At 33.9% G+C, this 27,248-nt stretch overlaps 1 protein-coding gene across 1 annotated transcript in view; it reads left to right on the forward strand.

Moving 5' to 3' along the window:
- Positions 1 to 735: 735 nt before the first annotated feature.
- Positions 736 to 27,248, forward strand: part of LOC106101197 (four and a half LIM domains protein 2-like) — a 92,511-nt gene continuing 65,998 nt past the window's right edge. Inside the window, exon 1 of the mRNA XM_013280360.1 lies at positions 736 to 1,130. Coding sequence (XP_013135814.1) covers positions 1,083 to 1,130 — 48 coding nt within the window. The 5' untranslated portion in view covers positions 736 to 1,082. The remainder of the gene's footprint in view (positions 1,131 to 27,248) is intronic.

A 27,248-nucleotide genomic window follows, 5' to 3' on the forward strand; every position in this document is an offset into this window, starting at 1 on the left:
TTAGTCCCGACACTTTCACCTGCTCCGTCGCACGATTGGTTTACGAGCCAATAAAACGGAGAAAACTTTACCGCAACTTTGATCTAAAGTTTAGATAAATTTTGAGTAGTCAATCAAACAACCTGTTACAAAAACAAGCAATAGAAAAAACACGAAAAAGAAACTTTACTTAATAATAAAACTAAATCGTACGACACAATACACTTCATAATTTATCAAGGTATTCAAAAAAGGTTACAATTATAAATAATTCTCTTTGAATTCATGTAAGAAGAACGTATTTAAATTTAAAATACATAAGTCATCCAAACCTCAAAGACTCACGTATCTTAAATCTATAATAAATAACATTGAATTGTAAAACAACAAGTAATATGTATAGTAGGTATTGAATAAGCATTGTGCGATTGCACAATCTTAAGTACATTGAACATATCAGCGTAACTTAGAATGACATATAAAAAGTTTCCATTTATAAATTACATAAAAGCAACAAAACCTTCTAAAGAATCAACTATATCCTAAAACAGGTAACATCCAATTAGATTCGTAAAAAAAAGTTTACAAAAAAAAGGTTTAATATCTTTTAAATTGCACATCTAGTCGCCGTCCGATACGGGAAGGGACCGGCGTACAAAACATAACCTCTAAATACACGTCTATTGTCCGACGTGAAAAAAATGCAGGCATGGCGCGAGGCTTGGAGCGCGCGGAGGCGAGGCGACGCGACCGAAGCCAGTCACAGTCCCGCCGCGGCGCTGTTCCCTCGCCCGTCGCCCCGCCGCGTCCGCCTCGCCGCTCGCTACACGGTACACGCTACTCGATAACTTATCAACAAATAATTGCATGAAGTCATCGATTAAATTAAGTGCCGCAGCGATACAGCGCTCCTTGCGCCAACCGACGCTCACCGACCTAAACTATCCAACAAATGTTCCCTTTACCAGGATTCAGAGTAAACTTGCGGTGCTGCACGCATGTTAAAGTTTGACAGTGAACTCTACAAGTGTCCGTGAAAAAGTTTCGTGCGATCCGATTGGCTGAATTTGTTTTGATATTTTTCTGTGCTGAAAGTGAACAAGATGAATGGAACTCCCGCTAGAAGACCTAAGAGCGCGTTTTCGGAGACTGTAAGTTGGAAACTTAAAATAAATTATGCAACTTTTATAATCAAGTGCTTTTTAAGTTAGAGTTAAGCATGAAATATCCAAGTAAAGTGTAAATGGAGATAGTTTAAAAAAGTAGGAAGAAAAAGACATTGAATGACCAGAATCTAATATCGGATACAAAGGAGACGGACGACGACCGGCTGAGTGCATACAAAAGAGACAGCATCAAGTGATTTGACCGCGAGAAATGTATCAGTCGAGTATTTGCAACTGTAAACATGTATGTAGCTAAGCATTTAAATAGACCAGTCATGTATGTTTATTGTGCAGCTAGAAGACATTTATTGTTACCGATAGATAAGTGGAAAGGTTAATTGCAAGTTCTCGTATTTCATCGTTAATTAAAATTATAGTTACTGTGATTTATTTTGTGTTCTAAAATCCAATCCTTCGTGATATAATGTGTCAAGTGTGACGCATGTTTGAAGATGTATTCAAATAATATTGTCTTAAATAAATAAGAAGGTATTACACAAGTCTGCGTTTACCCTATGACTATATTTGTCAGTTTCAAAGTTATATCCTACGTACAATTATTTAATAATTCCATATCTTTTCTTAATAATTTAGCATCTAATAATATCGTAGCTTTATCAGTTTTAATATTATCACAATGAATATAAATATCATTATCAAAGACAATTAAATTTATCAACATCGAAAACTTTATCGTATTAGGTAAATAATTATATTGTGAGTAATTATTTCATAATAAATTTGTAACAAGTAAACGAGTCTACCGTTTTAATGTTACCACTGCTTCAAAACCTGAGTAAAATACTTTTAACTACTTTACTAAAATAGGATTAAACAAAAAAGACACGGAAGAAAGAATTGTAAAAAAAAATTGGAAGACAGTATACTTGACATAGATTAAGGTGATTCCTGACATCAAAATAAAATCCATCACTATTAATCTATGGGTCCCACTTCATGTTTGAGCGATGTGTGATGTACAGAAAGTGCCGTCGCTATCAATCGAATATTACCTACCTTTAATTACCTTACCTTTCCCAGAACTTTAACGAGAGGACTAATTACGTTCGAATTGAAAAACTACGCCGCATATTTGCTTTCTGCACATTTTCCAAAAAAAGATGTATTGACTGTTAGAGCCACATTTTATACACATACATAATATCTACATCGGTTTAGTATAAATTAACAATATATTTTAAGCATAATATATTGAAATTCGAACTTAAAACGTGCGCCTAACACTTTTAACCAGACAATGCTTTTATTCGAAACTTCGTCGTTTACAAAAATACGTCGCAGATTGTGCGATGTATTAAACATGTAGCAATTTGCAATTTTTCTACGTGTGAAATATTCTGGTCCAATGTCGATGCGCAGTTGTTATGCGCTTGACCGCACCGGACCGAAAAACATGCTCAGATTCGATTCCCGCTTTATACCAATGTTCGTACGATTGTATTCCATATGCAAATTTATCCGACGTTCTTTAGGTTGTTAATTACAAAAATCAATCCTTGAGTAATTGATTATTTTATTAGCTAAATCAATATTTCGTAAGTACCAGCGCGTTCTTAAAACAACAATTGGCAATTAATTAACATCAAGTGCCATTCGGCCCGCTTTATAATTAATCACAAAATTACGAACCCGTTTTCCGCTACAACAGACATGTGCCGAGAACCCATAGCAATTCGGCGATTAAATTTAATTTTACATTTTCAGAATGCAAAGTTTAATATCAAAATTATTGTATATTGGCCTATTTTCATTGAGTTCTTGCTAACGTTAAAATCAATTTAATTATAGCATTCAAGTACATTTAATGTCTTTATAATAAACAAAAATATCTGAATCTAGAAAGGTATGCAGAGCATGTTTCTCACGCTTGAATACAATGCATTTGCATGCTCTTTGGTTTATTGAATCAAATGTATGGTCAACGGTTTCACACGCTCCACCTCCTCCTTCTTAATTTCAATCACAGTATTATAGTTTTAGAATCACAATAAATTATTCAAAAGAAAGGTTACAAATATACAGACGAAACATTTGATCGTCTTTTCTTTTATCATAAACGCGAGGCTTAATCAAATAGCACAGAAAAAATTGTGAAGTACCTAAAATAATCGATACATCCGTCGTAATGTGGCAATGGCTTGATGTAAAGAAGCCACAATTCTTGATTTCCTTGCTACGACTAATTAACCTCATTTACCGATTCGCTACACCTGATATATCAGCTTGTATTTGACAGGTGTCATATAGCCTCATGCGCTGGATTAATTCAATCTGATATAAGTTTTTTTTATACATGGATGTGAATTGTTCAAATTAATTATACTTACAAGCTCAGTAGCGTAGATATCTAACTAAAATTCCAAGTTCCTATAGAAATTCTATTTATAGTATGCGGCTTTTAATTTCACACATCAGAAATAAGAGTCCTTTTTTGCACGACGTGCCAACTCACTATCATACCAAAATTATAAATGCGAATGTTTATATGGATGGATGGATGTTTGTTAGAGTTTGAAGCCTAAACGGGTCAAGGGATTGCGATGAAATTTGGTATAGATGTAGAGGATTGTCTGGAAGAACACATAGACTACCCACTTTTGTTTTTGTTAATCCCACGAGGACACATTCTTGACTTCAGATTTCTAAATCCCCAGGGAAGTTCTCTAAAACCACAATGGTTGTGTTATTAGTCGCTTAAGGTTAACTGTACACCTTGTTTTCTTAGTGTTGGCAGTTGCCACTGACCCTAACAGAATTTCCTCTCGGTATATCAGTTTCAGAATATGATAATTCTATGATCAACTCGGAGCCTTCAACACTCCGAGTAATCCTTTGAGAATCGTCCCACGTAGCAGCGATGACATTCTCAACACCAATTTGCAAGTATGAATACAAACAGGTGATACGACAATTCAGGGACTTGTCTTAATATGTTTGCAATACAAGACAATGTTACAACTGTCTAAGTACCTAAACAGATAACTAGACATCTTGAAAATCTAAGAAGTTATTAGAAAATATTAAACTTGCCTAATCTAATTATCTGTTATACTAAAGAACACGGTGTAAAATCTTAAAGGGTAGTATAGTTAAACCGCGTATAGTTTAAAATTATTTTACTTTCTGAATGAAGGTAAAAGTTACTAGTTAGTTGCGTTTTTAAAATATCAGAAATCTTCCATCGGTGATTTAATTTTGAAGCAAAACGTTATCCTATACTTAGGAAGTTTTTAGCCTCATGCGGTTTTCTTTGTCTTCCTTAGCAGTCTAAACGGGCCTATTGTATTGTCAATAACAACATCGATGTAAAGATTTACAAGTACGGCGACTCAGACGGTTAAGGACATAGAGGATACGTACAGAATCGAAAACGTCACGTGTCGTGAAAATTGATACGGTTATTATTGGATCGTGCGAGCGACGTCACGTGCGGGAACTATTCAATGTGTTGCTCGTTGTTGTATGTTTATGATTTTGATTTGTAAATGATCATGGAATTGTAAACGTCCAGACTTCGCCATATTTGTAAATAAAATCTTAAAACTATATTATTATAGTCATTTCCGACTTCATCCACGGGAATTAAATTAAAAGAAGGGCAAATTAGGGCATATGCTACGTATGTCTTAATCCAGACCGCAAAATAAGAGGTATTTTAGAATTCCAATCAGGTCCATTCAACCATTCTGCAATAACGTATTAACAAACAACATGTTAGTACTTTTTTTGCATAAAACCTTGTAATTAGATATTCGCTAATAAACCATAAAAGCTGACGTAAACAGAAGGAAATCCACAATCTACCAATCACATTATCATTATGTACAGAAATAATTCAATGGAAAATTTTTAAACAATGCAAACTGTGAATAAAACATTCACACAATTTCACTGCAAATTAAATCATGAACCAACATGCAGATTTCCGAACGTCCAGTAATGTAAAATTCAATGTTCTACGTAGGTATCAGAGTATAGTACATTATATTAAAATGTAACATGAAAATATCCAAAAATTGTTCAAACAGCTGTCGGGCTAATGTCATACGACACACCCGTGTGTACGCAGATACATTTCATTGTATTCACAACGGCTCACTTCAGCAAATTTGACGTGTACTTTTTTAATGGTTCCATCAGGCCCTTTCTAATCAAACAAAACATGGTCACCGCATGTTCGAATTTCGTATACCGAGAGAATGGTACAAATATAAAGTACTTCCCTTCCAAACAGCACATGAGCACCAGGTCTTTTGTACCGTCCATAAATAGTATAAAAGTTCACTGAAGAATACAACATCGGTACAAGGGGAGCTGTAATAGGACACAGGTGTTAGAAAACATTTTGTTATGTCAGTACTATCGCACTTTAATAAATATTTCAAATCTCTTTTACAATATCATAGAATAGTATATTATATGTAACAGCTTCATAATATTTTTAATTACAATTACGCACGTGTTTTAAAAACAAAAGCATCCTTCTCAAATCAGAAACTCAATCATAACTTCTTCAACTGTAGAAGTCAGCCTTTGTCTGGCTCATTACCTACACCCGTATGTAGGAACTTCCAAAGACTTAGGAATCAAATTTTAAACTATGTGTAAAAGAATTTATAAAGAGGTAAGAAAGAGGTGGAACAATGGAACGTAGAACCTCATTTAAAATATTGTAGGAAATAAAAAAATTATCAAAAAACATCGATTAGTACAATAGTGAAATAATCGGTTACGAAATTATGGTTGTCACAGACAAAAAGTTATTGCCGTTTTCCGTAGTTCTATTTTCAAAAAGTTTATCGCTTGCTTCCTTTATCAGTGTTAAAATAATATGGATGCAGTCAACCGGAACACGTGACATCAATTACTGACTACTCGGATAGGCAATATAAATGAATCGATTTGATCGAAATAGAATTTCATTTCATTCTAGAAAATTCTCAGTTCTATTCATTTTAGATATTGTGGTAAGAGAAATGCTTAAGATTAATTTATTACTTGCTTCACTAACATGAAACATTATTCCTATAAGTTTATTTTTGTTATTTTTACATATTAAAATTTTCTTTTTTCTCCGTGATATTGCGGATTAAAAGGTCTTGCAACGGGGAAAATAATCCTTTCGCTCAAGTATAAACTATTTTTTGTCTTGAGATAATCTTACTAATACATATTATAAATGCGGAAGTCTAGATGGATGGATGGATATTTCTTAGAGTTTGTACCCTGAACTAGACGTATACTAAACATAGACACAGAGGATAACTTGGAAGAACGTATAGGCTACTCACTTTTGTTTTTTTAATTCCACACTCATGGAGTCGCGGGCGAAAGCTAGTTAAACATTTCTTTTTTTGTAAAAATTGTAGGCAACAGAATTTAATTAAAAGGACTTTGACATTAACAGCACAGCTTTGTGACGCACTCGTGAGTAAAAATCGCGTCATCTGAATCAGCTTGTTCGTGCAGCAGGGGGTTGCCATAAAAAAGGCACACTCGAACATTTCTGTAATGTAAATCGAACGACATTATTAAGCGGTGAGGCCAGAACGAAGGCTGCACTGCCACAATCGGAATGCAGTCGCTGAATCACATGCACAGGGTTACCAATATCAGAAGATTTCCCCAAATTAGCGGTAAAATTATGTTAATGACTAAAAGCGTTCACTTTGATGTGCTCTAATAGCATGTGAAAAAGTTTCAAGAAGACCAAAATTAGTGCAGTTTTGGTCAAACCTAAAATTAGTACAATGTAAAAGACTCTTAGAAGTACATAAGTTGCACTTTTAATATATAAACACGTGTTATAATATGCCACATCCTTTAGTGTAGGTTCCATAAGTATCTGGCAACCCTGCCCACGGCGCGTAATCTGTTAAATAGTAATTTCGTAATTAAGGCCACAATAATACATTGAAACCGCCAACGTAACGTGTCGCAATTGGATTAAGGTCTTCATAAAACGGACGGCGGTCGTTTTATTTCTGTTGAACTTTATTCCACTAACATTTACTTTAAACTCGCAAACAATTTGCGTACGCTTTTTGCTTTTTAAATGACTCACCGCAAATACTATCTGAGTAATAAGTTTCTCAAGCAATTTAGGAGTTACAAGAATTTTAAGATAAGTCGATATTACACGTGCGTTGTTATGAAATAAATTAAATACGATTTTTATCAAAGGTTACTTAGACTTAATTTTTTTAACGTTAAAGATAAGGCTACTGAATTTAATAGGATAGTACCATATAAAATGGTATAGGGCAAAAAATCATAAATAAAGACAAGTCTCAAGACACCTGGGACGCGTTTAAGAATTACCTTACATTATTCTTGCACAAACATTAAAGAATTTGCTATCTAAAATCTCAGGATATACCATTATCTTATAACAATGTGTACTTTTTACTTCCAAATCAGTATTGCAGTAAATGCGGTGTCAAGTTCGATGAAGCGGGCCTTGGCCTTGGCCCGAACGCGGCCGCAACGCACACAGCACGCATTGTACACTAGCATACGTATATGGTGCAGTTTACTACCATATATACCTACTCTAAAACGTCTGAATCATATGCATAGGTGTTTGATGGAATATTCTAAGAAATAATTATTAAAAAGAGGATAACACTAGCTTTCGCCTGCGACTCCGTTCGCGCGGAAATTAGTAAAAAGTTACTTGTAACTTCTTCCAGACTATGTTCTACGTTTATGTCAAATTTCATTGAATTTCGTTTAGCTGTTTAGGCTGTAAACTCTAACGAACATCCGTCCATCTAAACTTTCACATTTCTTATATTAGTAAGAAGTAAGATAAAATAAAACGAAATTATTAGCTCTTAGTAATGGGAAAGAATAAAAAGAAAACAAAAGGATTGATCAAAATCCTTCGTGTATTTTTAATATGCATATTGGTGTTTAATGTGATTATGAAATTTCGTCCTTAACTTTTATTTTGTATAGGAACAATTTAGCATGTAAACATAGATGTATGTATGCGCATCCTCACAGGCGGATGGTCCAGCGTCGCTTCATTTCGCATGCGTGCTTTGGGACGCAGCGGCCGTGTAACGGGATCTCATTTGACATCTGACTACACAACTTCCCGACACGAGCACTCCTCACCTGTGCATTGAACCTAAACCCTACACGAACCACAGAGACTCAATTAAATCGGTTATAGAGCGGACAGAGCAAATATTTATCTCCTAAACACTTCAAGAGCCCAATATACTGCCACTTCACACACTTGAAACGTGTAACACTAGACATTGTTACCTAGTAGCTAGTGAAAGAAAGACGAATAAGGCCAACTGATATTTGATATGTCTATTTAATCGTTAATTTTAGTAAAGAGTGTACCTATATGCAGATAAAATCCATCTATCTCTCGATCTATCCAGCTCATTATACGTCCCCACCGAGGGGCTCGGAACCTACCCTAATACGGGATGACTAAGCCATAGTCAATCACGCTGGCCAAGTGCGGGTTGGTTGACTTCACACATATCTTTGAATTTCTTTGCCGATATGTGCAGGTTGCATCACGATGTTTTCCTTCACCTTAGAACGTCGGGTAAATTATGTACATATGAAAATTCGAAAAAATTGAAAATCACATTGGTACATGGCGGAATTCGAACCCAAGACCTTTAGATTACAAGTCAAGTGTTCGAACCACTGAGCCACCGACGCCGCTCTCAGATAAAATCTATCAACACTAAATTCATGGTCACACTGAGGGTGACGGTCATCGTAAAAGATAATATAACGTTACATGAACGTAAAGCGATCAAGTGTAAAAACATCGACACCATTCAGTCGAAATGATCACTGGACTATAAAAATATCAGTGACCCACCGACAGCTTACAGGTATTATAAACGTATTCAAACGACAGGTGTGTAAAAATATCCGTCACAATTGATGAACGAGTCTAGTTATTCAATATTTAATCAAAAATTACAAGTACTTAAAATATAAGGTGCCATAGGGTCTTTGACTCCACTATTCTCAGTTACTCTTTTAAAGAGTACTTATAATATTTGTCCCACCTTATTTCTTACCAGCATTTTATAGTTAATTTATTGTTGTTACCGTACATAGTTTCGGAATTGGACTAAACTGGGATAGTACAATGGTAAAATGAATTGGAACCTTAGGTTTATTACTCCTGATATAAAATAGTGCATCAATTTAATGTGTTGCTGGTTGGTGGTGGCATTCCACTAGTCTCGGTGCACGGAGCGCGTCAATCACCGCACGCCGCTATCTCTACCTAATGTTTACCAATTTGCTGTACACTCGACAACACAAGTGTTTAGTCCAACTAATTTAATCGAAGCTATTCTAAATTTTAATTTGTGTCTAATATATTTTATTGTCATTATGATATCCGTACACAACGTTATGTTAAGTAATTTTAATTTTTAATAGTTTGTAATTCCTTTATATACTTTAGTACACGGCTGTACCACTTACCTACTTTAATGACTCGTTTGGCGCTCAAGTTTTAAATTGTTCCATTTCACTCATACGACAGTTGCGAGAAAACCGGACGTGATGTGCCTGAAATTGTTCACTAATTTGCTTTAGTTAGATGCCTTCAATGGTAAGACAAATAAAATTGTAATTAACTAATAACTTATGAGATAATACAAAACAATAAGTGTATAAAAATTACACAAATTTAAGTAATTACATTTTTAAAAACATATATCAGATGCAACTGTATTCTATAACATATTGTTTGAAGTAATAAAACATGTTACCTTAGCTGAGGTCATTGACATTTGTAATAGGAGCCAGATAATTATAGTATTACAGTGTACTTTGGTCCTAATAATCTACTTTAAGCCGATTATCCCGTTTAGAAGTACAAACGCATCGACGATGATATCCAATAACAATATTTAGCCAGGATTAACCAGCTTACGCAGCGATATGAGGATAGACGTACGTCACAACATGTAACACCGTAATATATTGTGAATTCTTTTTTTTTTAATAAAAAGAGAGGGACAACAATATTTCTCTACAAGTGCTTTAGCTGTGGTTATTTTTTAGATAGATTTTCATTGCGTTTTACATTTTTATTGGGTTTTTAACTAAAACCTTAGCTACAATTTTTAGCAGTATTACTGAGTAAAACTATTCGGATTATTTTAATGTTCATAAAATGATTGTTATGGAAATGTCACTTCATAATCGCAGTTGTAGGTCCAGCTTTATTGCAGTAAGTAAATTATCGTTTACGTTATACATATGTGCTGTGAAATATTGTACTTGCTAGAAACAACCGCCAACAAGTCAACTAACTTGTTATCCTGATAAGATTCAATTAACTGTTACGAAACCCCGAGTTGTTGGGATATTTAGAAACACGCTCAAATCGAAGTCTTTTTAAAGCGATATAATGTTATTAGAGTGTAATTTGTAAAAGAATGCCATCCGGTCTGACCGGTGGCTGTGGTCGAAGCACGAAAAACTGATCAAGTATGCAAGATAATATTATTTTTGCAGCTCAGTCGTCAAACAGGTTCCGGCCGGCCGGTGCCGACCGCCTAATCGCTGGCATACCTGTCTTCTGATGACATGATTTATAATTGACACTGACTTAGAATTATTTTATACAACTGCTCGAAACGTATTCATAACTCGATTGCAACGAAGTCATCGTTGTTAGCTTAACATAAAAGAAGGACCTTGTTTTATTAGGCGCGTTATTCGAATATAATTTACATTTGATTTATTTCTTATTAAAATAAAGTCGCTAAATTTTCCTGGTCAAACAATTCTTCGAAAATAATTAGTGCCGCTAAATAACACATCGCTCCTTCAATTCTGTTTAAACCTGACTCAGTTTTAAATGTTTTAATGCTTAAAAAGGCCATGTAATATTATGCATCCATTCTTTATATTCACTTAAATATGCACGCACGGATTTTATATTGAAAATAATACGTTATTGAAGTACACTTGGGTTGAAAAAGTTATATTTTATTGATAGCCTAAATCTGTTTTGTGAGAATTAAAACCTTTTACATTTTCTTTTAGGTTACATTTAAAACAAAAATACCTCATATGCTATTTTACCTGACTTACTAGTTACTGTTTCCCTTGAAGAGGCATTAACAGTTTCTCTTGGCTTGAGCTGGCTGAGCGCAGAAGTCGGTAAGCGTAAACCGTAACTATGTGCTAAAATGTTTCAAACAAATACATAAATTTTCCATAGTAATAACAAGGCAAACGTATCTATAAATGGTGAGCGCGGATGTGAGATCGTCTCTGACTGTTCTCAGTAACGCAACATAAACATGTGTGACGTCACGCCGCATCACACTGACCCATATATCACGGCGACTCTGCACACAGTCCCGGCACAATTAAAGTCCGTCGCCAATTCAACACCTGATTCGATTAGATGCCTTTACCTTTTGTGGGGAACAGCTCCTACTACTTATTCGAAATTCGAAAAACAATTTCGAGAATCGCGTGAGAATTATTATGTGTCGATATATTTCAAAAATTATGACACAGGTAACATCAAAATTCGTTCGTTTAATATGAAATATTAAAATTATTTCATGCGTCCAAAATGTACAGAACAAGAGTGTGAACTAAATGTGCTCATACTCGAATCACATTCTCTTCGAATAACATTGTTTCGTGGTAGGGGATGTATATTGAATACAATACGCCATCAATATTCATTACTGTGCGACATCGAAAGTGACAAAAAGATGATTTATAAATAAAGCGCAATAAATCATTCACATCAAAGACGCTTCTGTCTAATGGATTTACTCATTAAAATTTATAAAGTCCTGAACTTGAATATCTAGCTAGAGGATATCTATGGTCTAGATCTAGATTCTAGATAAATTTGAGCAAGAATAGACTTAAGAATCACTTATGTATATTAAAGACAATATTCGCTTCATAAACATATGACTGTTGATGCTGCAACTCCACTTTTTGTAACGTAAAATGACAATCAAAGTCATACACGGTATCGGAAACCAAAACCGATGAAATGGCAGATCTAACAGACATCGAGAAAGTTCTGTCGAGTTGACAGTTCAAAGGTTCCTTCGTTAGTGCATTTTAATTGCTTCATTTGTAAGCTGCTCGCGTTTTGTGGTTAAGTATGAATTTGGCTCTTACGTTTTTTTCTTTCGGTAGTTTTAAATTGAACTGGCAATTGATAATGTCTATGCTCATTTGAATAATTTATTCTATAACTTCTGCATCGAATAGAAAAGTCTTACTGGCCTTATGATATTGCTAAAGATAAAAAAAATCCAGAACGATTCCCGCAAACCGAAAGGAACATTTGTCATAGCTTATTACGTACTTTTTGTCCGGAAAACTGCAGTAGTGTTACAATTTTCGAAGAAATTAAGTTAGGAAAGGAAATTACTTACTATGGTCAGTAGAAGAAAACAGTAAGTGGGTTGTAACACAGTAAAACGTAATAACAGGAGTAACTTTATTAATGATTCTAAAAGGGAAAGAAAAACAAAATTAAAACCATTTATAAATAATTATCGAAATATGATTTTTTCGTAAACCAAACCGCACCAGGTAAACGCGGTTGTCTAAGGCTTAGTCACCCCAAACTTAGGGTTGGTTCTGAGCCCCTGGGTAGGGACATGTGTAAGCTAAATAGACATGATATAACTTGTATTTGTACTTCATTGTAGCAAAATATTAATGCAGGTAACAAATATAAATCAATATTGTCGGTCAGCCTCCGTGCTAGCGCCCACGCCGTGTTTTTGTACGTCTATGAAGTCAGATCCACCCACGGCCAATACTCGGATGACATGCGGCTAATTTGAAATTTTAATGTATAAGTTATCCGGTAACGTAAGTTTTTTGTCAACTTTGTAACATGAATTTTACAACTCGATGATAAGTTGCTCAAACATGACGTTATTTTTAAAGTATAGATTTAAGCATTTTAAATCTCTCTGTTTTCTGTATAATCTTTAAGTATTTCCTAAATACTACGATATGATGTATGGATGAATTATGCGTTTATTCCAATTTATATGCCAATCCTTTTCATATGTCTTCTAACCAAACATTCAACTAAAGTAGAATACCATTAAAATATACTTACAATGAAATAATAAGGGTAATTTTGGACAATTGGAACCATTTATATATTTTATTTAAATTGTTAAGTCACCCGGGCATGATGCATTTCGAAATTACGACAGCATATAGACAAAATTTTTATTATGACAGACAAAATGAAATAAGATATAGTAGTAACTGAAAATGTGAATTAAATTTAAAACGTTAGTATAAAACAAATTGTACGATAATTGTTATTGATCATAAAAAAACATAATGATGTTTGTTATAAAGTGAAATATCCTTATCAATGTCAAGTTTAACTCGAATTGTTACTCTCGACTCTCGTACGAGCGTTGAATGATTTGTGTTGTGCATATCGGTACAGTCGGCACACATGCTCACTTAAGCGGAACTTTGGCGAAATTGCTCTTGAATTTCTTATACAGATGTTCATTTTTCTCAATGTACAATGGTTCATACAATAATTGACTTATCCTTTAACACTTTATAGAAATTATAAAGAAGATATTTAAAAAGTAAAACTTCTACAGCCATCTCCATATAGTACGGACTTCCTTTGTTCCTGTTAGTCGCATACCTACATCCCTCGCTCCTTCCGCATCAACGCAACAACAGAGCAGTTTATTTCCGAATTGTTTTCCATTGCTGTACTGTCGTTGTACAATTAATAGAGTAAGTAACAAGAACTTATTCTCCTTATTATTTATAAGGAGAGTAAGTTTTTAAAAAACTTTACTTAGTTATAGAAAAGAAGTTTTTTTTATTACAGTAAAGTTTCAAGTTCCACCATTACCGCAGTATAACGACAACATAGATTATAAATTGTAGATAATGACAAAACACGACATCCATCTTAATATTTGCATCTAACCTCATTTCATAAAGCAATTTACGAGCGGCAATTTAAAATCCAATCATGCGCGTGTGTCAGAAAACAAAATGATTTAACGGCTCATAGTTGGTAAGGCTGGATTAAGTACAGTCGCAGCCATCAATCTAACGGTCCGCTCATCAGAGATGTCGAGATGACCGAGTACACTGCAACGCACAAAGTACAATGCACAAGTGTCTATTCTCAAGTAATTTGAGATTGTTTGCATATATCGATAATGTATTAGAAATAGCGATGAACTAACGTTAGCAAAGTATTCGTATACGATAGATCACTAATTGATGAGTTAAGAGCGTTACTTCGAGATTCGTCTTAGATGTAAGAATCAAAAATACAATCATTACTTCTTCGTTTATTGACTCTGATATAAACAACTTAATGCTATGCATTTTGTATGCGTGATTGACATTTGATTTTGGTTAGTTAAGTGTGTTTGGAAAATCTTAAGAACAACCTAAAAGTAGCTCTTAGAATAGATGACAGCTCATTTTAATCAATAATTTTAGCTTTTTATAGTTTTAAAACTCTTCTAAACTATTAATACAGTTTACCGATGGACTTTGAAAAGTCTAAGCGGAAGAAGACCTTCGACTGAATTTCACTAAACCGAATTTATTTTTCGTCGTTTAGTACATCCAGCACGTCCGGACTATTTCCCTTTGGAAAACGAAACTTAGTAGCAGTTTTAACGCTCACTTAAACTACATTACATGTTATCGGTTTCTAGTTTTCACTCTCTCTTCTAGATCCGCGACTTTCTGAACACCTGTATCTATATCTATACTAATATAATAGTGTAAAGACACACTACTTTGTGGTGTAAGATGTCAGCACGTTTTTGAATGATTCTTTCTTTAATAAAAAAACCCTAGACTTACGACACGCGTAAGGCTACATATTTTCACGCTATTAAATTTAGGGATTAAATACATTGGAAAAAACATTCATATGGGAAAGTGACCATAAACTACAAGTTGCCAACATCAAGTAAGCAAACTTGCCATAGTTGTCCTTTGTGCATCTGAATTTTGACATTTGCGATTGAGCATTTGACAAATGTAAACAATAAAATAAAGTTTTCATAATTTCACGCGGATGAAGCTGATCGGGAACAGCCAGTAGTATTATGTCCATAAAAACAGTGAGTTAAAAACGCGAACTTTTCTTTTTTCATAGTACCATTAAAAACAATACGACTGAATAACTCTTTCGCAAATCACTGCATTCGTTATTAAGTAGATCCTCAACATAGAAAACATTCTTTGTATATTTTCAAGTGAGATTTGATCTCTATACAACTCACTGCAACATTTATTCACTGCATAATTTTTATTGTTAAAATCATCGCATATGAAGCCGTCTCGTTGCTCGGAAATATTTTGAAATACACTGTTTTCACAGCGACGGAGATACGGTTGAATAAATCGAATGCATCAAACCGTGACATTTCACAAATATTTGTGCATTTTCCGCTGATACTGGACGCATGTATTAAAAAGTTATCACTAATTTAAGACATAAAAAATAGTAAATTCTATCAACGATTGTATTGATTGGATTAATGGTTTGCATTTTAATTTCATATTTTTATATCTATACTAACATAATATAGCGTAAACACACACTACTTCGTGGCGTCAGATTCAGCAATCACGGCATATTTTTGGATAATTCCTTCTTTAATAAAAAGCCCTATACTTACGACACGTTTTAGGCTATATGAGTAAATTGTAAAAAAAAACCTTTATATGGGAAAGGGACCATAAATTACAAGCTGGCAATATTAAGGAAGCAAGGTTATTAACATTTTTATAATTTCATTGCGGATGAAGCCGCATGGAAACAGCTAGTTCTTAATAATATGTTACTCGTCTTCATTTGTTTAAAAGGTAGATGAGATTTCTCTCTTACTATCTGTTGCTTATAATATGGCACGTTCTCTAGTAATATGATATCTCAGTGTTATGTACGATTATGTTAAAATTAAAATTCTATGCGTTTAAATTTCATACCGTGAAAATGCATTACCGTTTTAGTTGTAGACGTGAGAAAATTACACTTGAGAATTTAATAAGAAAAATCGGAATTGTGCTCGAATGTCAAGCGATATTAAAAAGCTAGGAGGAAAATGCATTTATGAGTAGAAAGAAATAACTTAAAAGTTACATAAAGTTTTTAGAATTTATTTATTTATCATATAATAAAATCAAAACGTAATATATAAATTTCAAGTAACAATAAAAATATGATAAATAATTGAAAATTTAATTATAATAACTACAGATTTCCTTTTTTGGATGTTTTTGATCCAAGTAAAAACTATTAGACCAATTTTATGAATGAGAATTTTAAAATGAGAAACCATATAATATTCCAGTATGAAAAACGTAAGTTTTCATTTTAATTACGAAATAAAATTAACACAATAAAATTTTAATAACATTGTATTAAAATAACCTTGATTTTGTAAATTCAAAATAAGCATTATTTAATTAGCGTTAATTCGATATACGGTGCAAAATATAAAATGAAAATATGAATTATTTTATTTACAATTTACTTTGTACAAATTAAATATTTGTATTAAATAAAAGTTTACATATCAAGCCCAGCGTAAAGGACATTTCGTTTAAATTTTTGATTTAAAAACCTTTTGGTTACATTTATTAGATGTATATTTTTTATTTACATCGAGCATGTTACAACATACAACACCTTTTTCATTTCATATAATTTACTAGTTGTTACCCGCGACTTCGTCCACACAAAATTAAGATAAAAAAAGTAGCCTATAATATGCCCGTCTGTGTCAGCTACACTTCAATGAAAGTCCGGTCTGGTTTCGGAGATTACCTGGAATAAACGCGGCTTGCAGACAGACAGACAGACCGGCATACAACGTTTTCTAAATGCGATTTTCGTTATTAGCAACTACATATAAAAATATATCATCTTCCCGAAATCTGTATTTTTCTTTAAATATTACAAACAGACACTTCAATTTTATTGTATGTATAGATTATTATCCTAAACCACCTATTCGTAGTCAAAGTTATGCGTTCTCTGTTAACTGTTCGGTTACGGAACTTCTCAAAGGAACAGATAATTTTAGTTGGACTAACTTTAACGGGTAGGTTTACGAAGATTTAGGTAGATTAAGAAACTCTCTCGATTCATAAACCATATCTTCATAAGACAATTAATTTGAGTAACTATTATGAATTATTATTACCCCTTGCATAGTTATAGTCAAATAGACGCTATTTTTATATTTCATGTTTAAACGGTTAAATAAAAAAGGAATATAAGAACAGCAATATTTCCACTCAACCTTGCTAAGTTATTTTAAACTGAGTTACAACGTTATATAGAATTCACGTTTATGTTCTTTGTAGGAAAATAATTAATTATATGTAAGCCTTTTTAGATTACATAATCTTAATCCTACTCAAAAGTCAATTAACAAGCCTTCATATGAAAAAAATTGTGACATCAACATATTTTGAGACATGATTTGGCAATGGTAAAGGAACACTCTGGAAAGAAATCACTTATTACATGTTTGTTTATAAAAAAAAGCACAGTACGTATAGCAGGGGTCGCAATGCAGTGTCAATTAAGTTGAGCGTTCGAGCGTAATCCGATCGGGACGGCCGCCCGTATGTTTTCATAACGCTTTGAAAAATGCACTCACCTCCAATAAAAATCATTTAGCTGTGCCAAAGGCCGGAACGTGGAATAATTAAGCAACAACTTTGTTTCATGGCTAATATTAAAACGAGCAATTAAATTCTGTACTTTAGAGCCTTACCATCCAATTAGTGTGTTTATCTAGTGCTTGATCTTCCTTAAGTATATTAAATACTGGCTGTTGCTCATGACTTCGCCCACGTGAAATTAAAAAATATAGCCTATGTTACTCAAAGATAAATTATCTTTGTAATGGTAAAAGAATTTTAAGAATACCACGACCACACAGAAGACAGGCGTGAAATGGAACCAATGCCGTGTTTCGTCTGATGAGTGTGGTGCCGGAGGCCTAATTTAAGTCCCTTTCTCTTTACCGCCCTTTTCTTATGAGAGGATGGGAAGGGGAAGTGGATTTGACGATGGAGAAGATGCATAGGAAGAGGAAATATCCTCTTTATGTGCGTCTCCTCCTCCGTCGGATAAGGGTAGGCGACGCATCTGCAATTGCAGATGTCTATGGGCAGCGGTCGCTTCGCCATTTTGGCGGATTCAGGTGGCGGCTTGCTCGTTTGCCATCTTTTGTTATAAAAAAAAAAGAATCGGCCTAGTAGTTTTTGAGTTATTTCAATACATACATAGAAACAAATCTTTCCTCTTTATAATATAAGTATTGGCTAAGGTTTGTAGACAAGTTCACTAACACTCACCTTTCTTTATATTATTTTTAACGCTACTTAAAAAGGAGTTAATAGTGATTCAGACAAAAAGAATTGTAAATTTCACAGTATTCAGTCCGCGTCGGGTGCCGGACCGCAAAAGATTATAAGATTGATTCACGAAACAGCAACACGCTCTGCGATACATAGCAATTATTAGCAGGCTAACAATGTTTGAGACTCAAGACGCTGCCGGTGTGTCACTGACCTTAACACTCAGATCCTTTGCATAGAGTGTTTACCTATGAGTCGGGACTATTAACGTTTTTATTTTAATTTTGCATTTTTATTTTAATTTTTGAAAGGTTAATTTGTCTTAAGTTACGTCTTAAACTAATTCAAGTAAAACTAGCTTATTTTATCAAATCCTTAATATGATAAGGTTTGAATTACAACATGATCAAAAACGTGGACTCTTAAAATGTTAGGAATGGAAGGCAACTTCGTAGTTTAAAGGAACCCTACACAAGACAACTTACCAGCCGGTGCGATGACAATTGCGTAAACAAAAGAAATTTAGAAATTTATTGCTGAAAATAGATTTTCTAAGAAAATTAAAAGATTAGCTACAAATAGAACTCCTCTTCACAGAAATAACGTTAACGACGTCCCTAATTAAGGAGGTATTTTTGTTCCATTCTGATTTGGAATATTACTGATAGAGCTGTAGGCGGAATAAAATATATTTCTGTGAAATCGGCACTTTTAGTCATTCAATAAAATAAATTATTTTTTTAAACGGTACTTGGAAATTAAAAGGAGTTAGATTATGATTTCAAAAATTTGTTACACGCTGTTTTCTGAAAGGTTTGTTGTCATAAAAACATACGTTAACATTCGAAGATGTCGAATGATCGGAAAAATTTCAGACACTACAAAGGCTACGTAACACAACACTAAAAACAAACGTAATATTAAATCGCGTAGTCATTTGAATACGCAAAAATCACTACATATGCTCAACACGCGTGACAAGCTTCTGAATTGGACACTTGGCCGCCTATCACACCGTAAGACTTTCCGAGGTAATTTACACGTCAAGTTTGTCATCTCTTTTAACTGTAAAATGTCTTGTATATTTATTTTAGAACTTCATTCGTTTCGGAAAAAATCGGACTTTGTGTATGAGAATTTTTCACATTCTAAGTAGACACATACATTAGTTATGTTATAAGTACATATTCGGTAACATGATTTTCTTGTATTCCATAAAACTTGTAACATAACATATCTTGCGGCATGTTTTGTTCCCTCAGTTGTTAGCAATATTATATTTTATTATTTCTTCTTTACTGAAACAGAAATTTTACCCGTATAAAGATACATGAAGCTCTTTCCAAAATGTTAACGATATTCGCATAAGTGTGAGCGTGGACGATGATTAAAATTATAGTCATAATGAAATGTTTTGCGTGTTCTGTGTAACAATGAGCTTGCTCGGCGCTCGGTGCCGGCGCTTGACGACCGGTCACATACATGTTTAATTTATAAATCTATCTCAACGCTGTTTTCTCACACAAATAAATAGATTCTGAGGCACAAAATACAGGATCGTGTGATTGAATTAAATTGAATTGATCGAAGCTTATGGTTTCGATTATAATTTGCTTTCTTTCTTTAAACTAGTGTTTTCATTCAATGTCTAGTAAAATTTAATTTAATAAATTTGTTATCGCTCTTAAAAGACAAAGTTTAAGGAGGATGAGTTCAAGGAAATTTTTAAAAAATTAATCATTCAATTTACGAAGAATCCAATTTCTCAGTAAGTCGATGATCTTTACGGACTTTGAGTCAGAGAATACATAAATTAATAATTTTACTGTTTAGTATTCAATGTATAATATTTTAGATCCTAAATCACTAACAGTATTTAAATCATTAGGTGTTTTTAATGAATGTTGCATTTGCCTATTTGATATTTGACAATGCCGAAAAGCCGTGGCCCCGGATGAACTCTAGGTATTTGAAACTAGTCATACATTCAACAAACTTAATCTAGGTTTATACATATTTCTCAAATAAAAACCCTAACGCAGAATATTTTATGTTCTAGCATTGGATGCTATTAGTTGTAAGTCCAGTTACAAGCTACCACTAGGCAACAAATACCAGCGTTCCCACACGCCTAATGCACCATCTGGCCTCCAAAGCCCGACCATAGATGGCGCGAGCCGCGGCATTGTTAGCCTGCATTCCTAGCCACTTTACCTGCACAGTTCCTGCACTCAGATACGTTTATTTAAAGCCTCTAGTAACTACGCAAGTTAAGTAACTGCCGCTATTGTTCCATTAATGCAGGATGCCATCTTACTTCCTTTATTTACGAAAGGAAATGTATTGGGTTACTAATTTCCATTTGAAATAAACAGACAGATGTTAATATTTTATTGAGGTAGCAAACTAGTACAAGTTACTTGATTTGATTGTATGCATTTATCGCTTATAATATACATACCAGCGATCTACTATAGTTCTCATAGTGACAGTTTACTTGTACAATATTCACTTTTAAGAGCATACTATATTAAAATATTCGACGGTACCATCTCTTAATCAATAAATTTGCCTTATATTATATAAAATATAGCAAACCGTATAATAAAAATAATTTGCTACAAAAATATAGCACTAAATCAAGTGAGATTTAGATTTGCATGGCGATGTTGATGTATGACATTCGACAATAGCGCGGGTTATCGCGGAGTGGCAACCGTTCGCCTTTCACACTCATTTGCATTACAAATCACGTCATCATTGCACCGCGTCGCAACGCATCACGCTTCAACGACGTCACCGAATCCAACGCAGTAACTGCAAGAGATGAAATTATTATCGAAAGAGATTCTAAACTACATACTGTATTTACATTCGTAGATTCCAAGCTATTTTTGAGAATTGTATGTCACAATAAAGGCGTAATGTAACAATAGTACGAAAGGTCCCTTCAGAACTATAGTAGATTTAAGGAGAATTAAAGTAAAGTAAAAGGAAGGAACTGAGGTGAGTATATTGTTAATGGTTCTTAGCAGTACTAGTTACTATTTTATCGAAAAAAGTAACTGCCTTATCTATACTATTTATATTTATACTATTATAATAAAGCGTAAACACAAACTTCTCTGTTCCCTAAGACGTCAGCAATTATAGCATATTATTGAATAATTATTTTTGTAATAAAAAGCCCTACACTTACGTCTTTCTTTAAGCTGTATATTTTCGCGCCATTAAACATAGGGGTTAATATTTTGGATAAATACGCTAACGTGGGAAAGAGACCATAAGTTGTTGCCAACAACAAGAAAGCAAAATTTCCGTAGTAAGGTAATTGGTATTTTGACATTTGCAATTGATTAATTTCCACATGTAAACGATAAAATAAAATTTTCATAATTTCATGTGGATGAAGTCGCAAGGGAACAGTTAGTGCCGTGTAAATAAGGGGTAAGAAATTGTCACTATTTCTGCGACAAACATTTTTCATAAGACGAAACTAAACAAGAATTATTTACGGACGCACTTGCGACTACATCATTAGCGATAATTACCGTCCTCCATTGCACCCGAGGCCTTGAACCTCGCTCGCTCCGGAGAGATTCCTCCCCTCCCCTGCCCCCGACCGGTGACTCAGTACGGAGCAATGTCTCAGCAGAGCTCTGCCTCAATTAAGACTCCCACATTGTTTTGCTTGTCTTCTAATTAGCTTGTTGTGATTTTATACGGATTTAACAAAACACTGAAGTTATAAATAATTTCTCATTACTAAAAACAAAACACAAGCGTCTCTAAATAAGGAGATCAGTGATTTCCAGATTTTACTATCATGTTCTTCTAGTGACGGATTATACCAAGCATATTTAAAAGAAAAATATCTCGTATAGTTGAGGTCCGACAATAGGTACACAATCGTTGTAATATGTTATTTATAGTGTTCTCTCCTATTTACGTCCCACGCTTTGTGCAGCCAATTTCAAAAGAACTGATGTTATTAATTTGTTGACGATCCCATTTAATTCCGCGGGATTATGCGAAAACAATCAAGTGCTGTTGCTACGGCTTAATACCACGTTATAGTTTAACCGCAATGCGATACATGTCGTTTTTATACTTTCTACTACTACACTTTCTACGTTTTGTTCCGGTACGAATTTTATCTAAACCAATGTTGAAAACATACTTCGAAATTGAAGACATCTGTTCTTTAAACATTTGGTTATTGGAATAATATTCTAGGTGAAAGTTGGAAAAAATCATTAACAAATGTCTCAAAAGTGCCCTGAAGCTCTTTGAGAAAATAGTGCTTGGCCGTGCTCGTGCACTGCCGCGCACCCTGAAAATAACTATAATAAAACAGAGTTGACATGAAATAACAGAGTCTAAATATGACATTCATGTCAAAAACCATTTCTAAAGTACGTCCCATAAAGAAGAGTATGTCAACGTAACAAGACATTCGCTGTTATGTTGACACGCGTTATTTAGACCGAATGACACGGCCCATTAGGTCCCTAATGGCGTGCACGGGTGACCTATACGGACACGGCCGATGTATCGCTAGATTAACTTAAGTGTTGCTTAATTAAGTGTTATTTTAATCCTTGCTAAAGGATAATGATCCTTCACTCCCTAGTTCGGGTTTTCCTTATTTATTCATTAAATATTTCAATATGACATCGCTCACTGTTCTGATGTCATCAACGTATGCGTAGGATTTACGTCATTATTATTTAAAGCCAATTGTCGCATATATTTCATAGTATAGAACTTATGCAACGCAAATAATGTAAGAAAAAGCATTATTAAAAACAGAATAACTGTTGCGCGCGACTTCGTCCACGCAGTATTAAGTTAAAAAAGCAACCTATGATATGCCCGTCTATGTCAGCTACCCTTCATTGAAAGTCCGGTCGAAACCGGCCGCGCCTTTTCGGAGATTACCCTGAACAAACGCGTCTTTTGCACTAACAGACCGACAAAAAAAAATTTAAACGCGATTTTTCGTTATCAGCAAATACATCTTCCCGAAATCTGGAATTTTTGACTTTTGGTGTTACAACACACCAATTGTATAGAAAGACGAAATATCAAGACTTTATTGTTAATTTTAGTTTTCAAATCAACAAAGGTAGCTTATTAAACCGTCAATAATACCCTAATAGGTATATAAGTTTGTAGGTAACTTATACTGTAATATTTGCAAATAAAATTTTAAGAAAATGTTAAGAGGAGAGTTTACAAGTGTCACGTGATACTTCACCGTCTGCAAGGTCAGGGTGGCTTTTAAAAGTTGCCGCTTAACTTCTTCAGCCAGAGATTTAATTACAAACGATATAATGTTACGTCATTATAAGTTAGCTTCATTACTGTTTTAGTGATAACTTAAGTTTGTTGATACTTATACTGATATTAATAATTTTTTTTGGTATTCAACTCCTAAACCCCTCTTGTGTAAATTATAAACAAATTTATGACAAAATTATGGCTACCGATAATCCAAATAATGGCTTTGAAATAAAGCAGGTGAAATAGGTTACAGAAAATGTTTAATTAACTACGAAAATGAGTAAATGTGTAGTTAGTTTACCATAATTTGTACTAGTATATTTGAAATTAACTCGTCCAAAATTTAGTCCATTTAGAAAGACACAAAAACTTAGTCATATCAGCTAGTTAATAATAATAAATGTTAATTAACAATAGTATACCTAGTGTCCCCATAGCATGTGATCACCTGTACTTGCGTGTTCAAAAATATTTAATTACAAAGGGTGCGGGCTTGACTAACTCCGCACACAGCCGTCTTCTATTTTGGTATAAATCCTGTCGCGTGGTCACACTACAAGCGGAGCGGAAATAATCTACACAAAAATAGCAGAATTAAGGTTACTGAATATTAAGGTTCAGTGCTGAAACTGTCCCTTGGATTCCCTTAAAAGAGGAAAATAACAAGTGTTGGCAACTCACGGCAAAGTTCACAATACGCCGGTATATTAATTAAAGGAAATATTACTCATTCATTGAAAACAATAGTTTAAATATCTTTAAAATACTTCTGTCTGACTTCTATTAAAAATTTGGATGGAATGCAAAATTCGAATTGAATTATATGTTGTACAGGATCTACTAACTTTCAATACAGTAGCCCACACCATATATGTTCAATGTTGACACCTCGCTTGTTATATCAACAATCATTGTTAAACAAGGTCGGCAGTGGGACTCCTGTCTGTTGCATTGTACACCAGGAAGTAAATGAGCTAAACAACAGTAATGCTCAGTATTTGTGTTACCTTACATACCATCTAATATCCAATATTGCAGGGTACCTTGACGACGAAAAAGTTAATTTCAATTCATTCATTTATAACCTAAAAAAAATCTACGATCGTTTTTGCGATGGCAAGCAGCATATTAAACCGTAGTTATGAAGAGAGAAAACAAATATTTAGAATGACAACTATTTCAACGTTTCTTTAAAAAATGTTTTGTTAAGTCGCAATTAAATATTGATTAACTCAGATATTAAGATTTACGACCATCTGAATTTCATCTTAACAGTTAAATAAAACAATACACAAATAAGAAAAATGTTGTGTCAGTAAACTTTAATGTACATTAATATTGAATATGTTCCCACGAAAATCAACGGATTTAACAATTGTATTTCGAGGGTTGAATGACACTACATCAAGACTGTAGCGATGGCCGGGGTCGCGGACGTAAGCGTAAGCGTGACTGTAACCCCGGGGTTTAGTGGATATGCCCCCTATTATAGGGGGAGAGTCCCACATAACTACCGCGTCCCCCTGGGCGCGGAGTATGCGTAAGATGCATTCCCCTCGGGCAAAAAAAAGACTCCAGCGATCAAATATACACTAACATTTCCATGATTCAGTCACAACCATATGATGACAGTTTTATTAAATTTGCATGACTTAATCCTTTACATGTAACAATAACAGTGGAACTATACACGCTGCATATAACTTATTAATATTCGTCGTAAACCATATCTGTTATCGTTTAATCAAACAACGTTACCATGGCAACAGATACGGTATGGGAATAAGAGTATAGATAGCTTTTAGTAAAATTGGAAAAGGATCAAGGATGTTAAAAAAATACTATGCTTCACAATTCTAAATACGATCCCCCGTGTAACTGTACTTGAAGTTTGTTTTTTGTTGGTGCAATTATTTTTTAGCATTGTACAACCCTATAGCAGTTATATAACCCTGCAGCTAGTGTCATTCAACTGTTATAATTGCACCTCGTAATAATGGCCAATTAAGAATTTCGTAAAAGAACAATGGAACCGGTCCTCTCTTACATCATGAAACATCTCACAAACAAGCATTTAAATAACTGTATTATGTACAGTTATCTCTTTATACGATTAAGTCATTCGTATATTTAACAATTTAATAATTCACCATATATCTACTAAGATTTACCAGAAAAAAAAACAACTGTTAGTTAGCAGTTTTTATAACTAAAAATGTTTGTTGGCTATGGTTCCTGGTTCAAGAAGTTAAACGCACAATTCGAACACAGTGAGCCCATACTCTTAAGCACTATGCTATTGACGTTTGGTTTTTGTCATACATTTATGATCAATGTAACATCAATAACATTTTTATGTGCCACTGTAGTCATCATTAGATGGACACAGATAACCTCTGTTACTAAGATGACGTCATCAATAAACATAGCATCACTCCTTAAAATGTTCTGCGAGGCTTCCGATCCGCGCTGACCCTGAACACCAAATCGGGCGAATGGATTAATACAAGACATGAGCGGAGAGCGGGTAGTGAACTGCTAATTAAAATAGCTAGGCTTTTAACAGCGCGACGAACGATTTCATGTTTTTCAAGCATTTATTAATTTCAAAAATGTCCAAGTTCTGTTGTGTAGCGATTACTTTGATTGTGAACGAATATTAGGTATACAAATTTTTTATCCAAACCACACAGTATTCAATACTAAAGTCGTTAATATGATTCCACAGCGCCATTCGAACTAAAGTAACGTTTCTACTTCATTACTATAAGTGGAAAGCCGCAAAATAGATAAAATAAAATTATTATCATAACGATTGTCATACTATTTATCAAAATATAAATGTTTTTTTTTCTCTTATTCACATTCTTTTATTTTCCCGCATAAACTCTGCGTAAGTTCATAACTTAAACGCTTGCGATCAAATTACAAAGGCGATGCTATGAGTAATTTTTTGTTTGCAAAAGAGTAATGAATCGAGGAAACAGATGTTTTGATGAGAGGACAGTCGTGGCTTTAGCGTTAGCGCTTTGAGTGACTAACGCCCACAAGACACTCGCTGTTAATGTCACATTATGATTACCTTGCCTTACTTACTTACTCTTTATACTTAACTCGCCAACGAGTCATCAAATCCTCGTTGAAAAACTGAGTTAGCCAATACGCTATTGAATGTTAACTATCTCTGTTCCAATTTTAGTATAACTCCATTCAGAATTTTTATTATTACTCAATATGTTTGACCAGTTTTCAAGGTAAACTTGTTGACCATCTGTCACCATTGACAATTTTTTATTTTATTTATTTTATTTTTTTTTTTATTTATTTTTATAGGAATGCCAACAAAACATATTAAAATAGATTTACATACAGTGGTTAAAACTCAGTAAAAATTATAAA

The sequence above is a fragment of the Papilio polytes genome, unplaced genomic scaffold, assembly GCF_000836215.1.
Source record: "Papilio polytes unplaced genomic scaffold, Ppol_1.0 DF824303.1, whole genome shotgun sequence".
Taxonomy (NCBI): Eukaryota; Metazoa; Arthropoda; class Insecta; order Lepidoptera; family Papilionidae; genus Papilio; species Papilio polytes.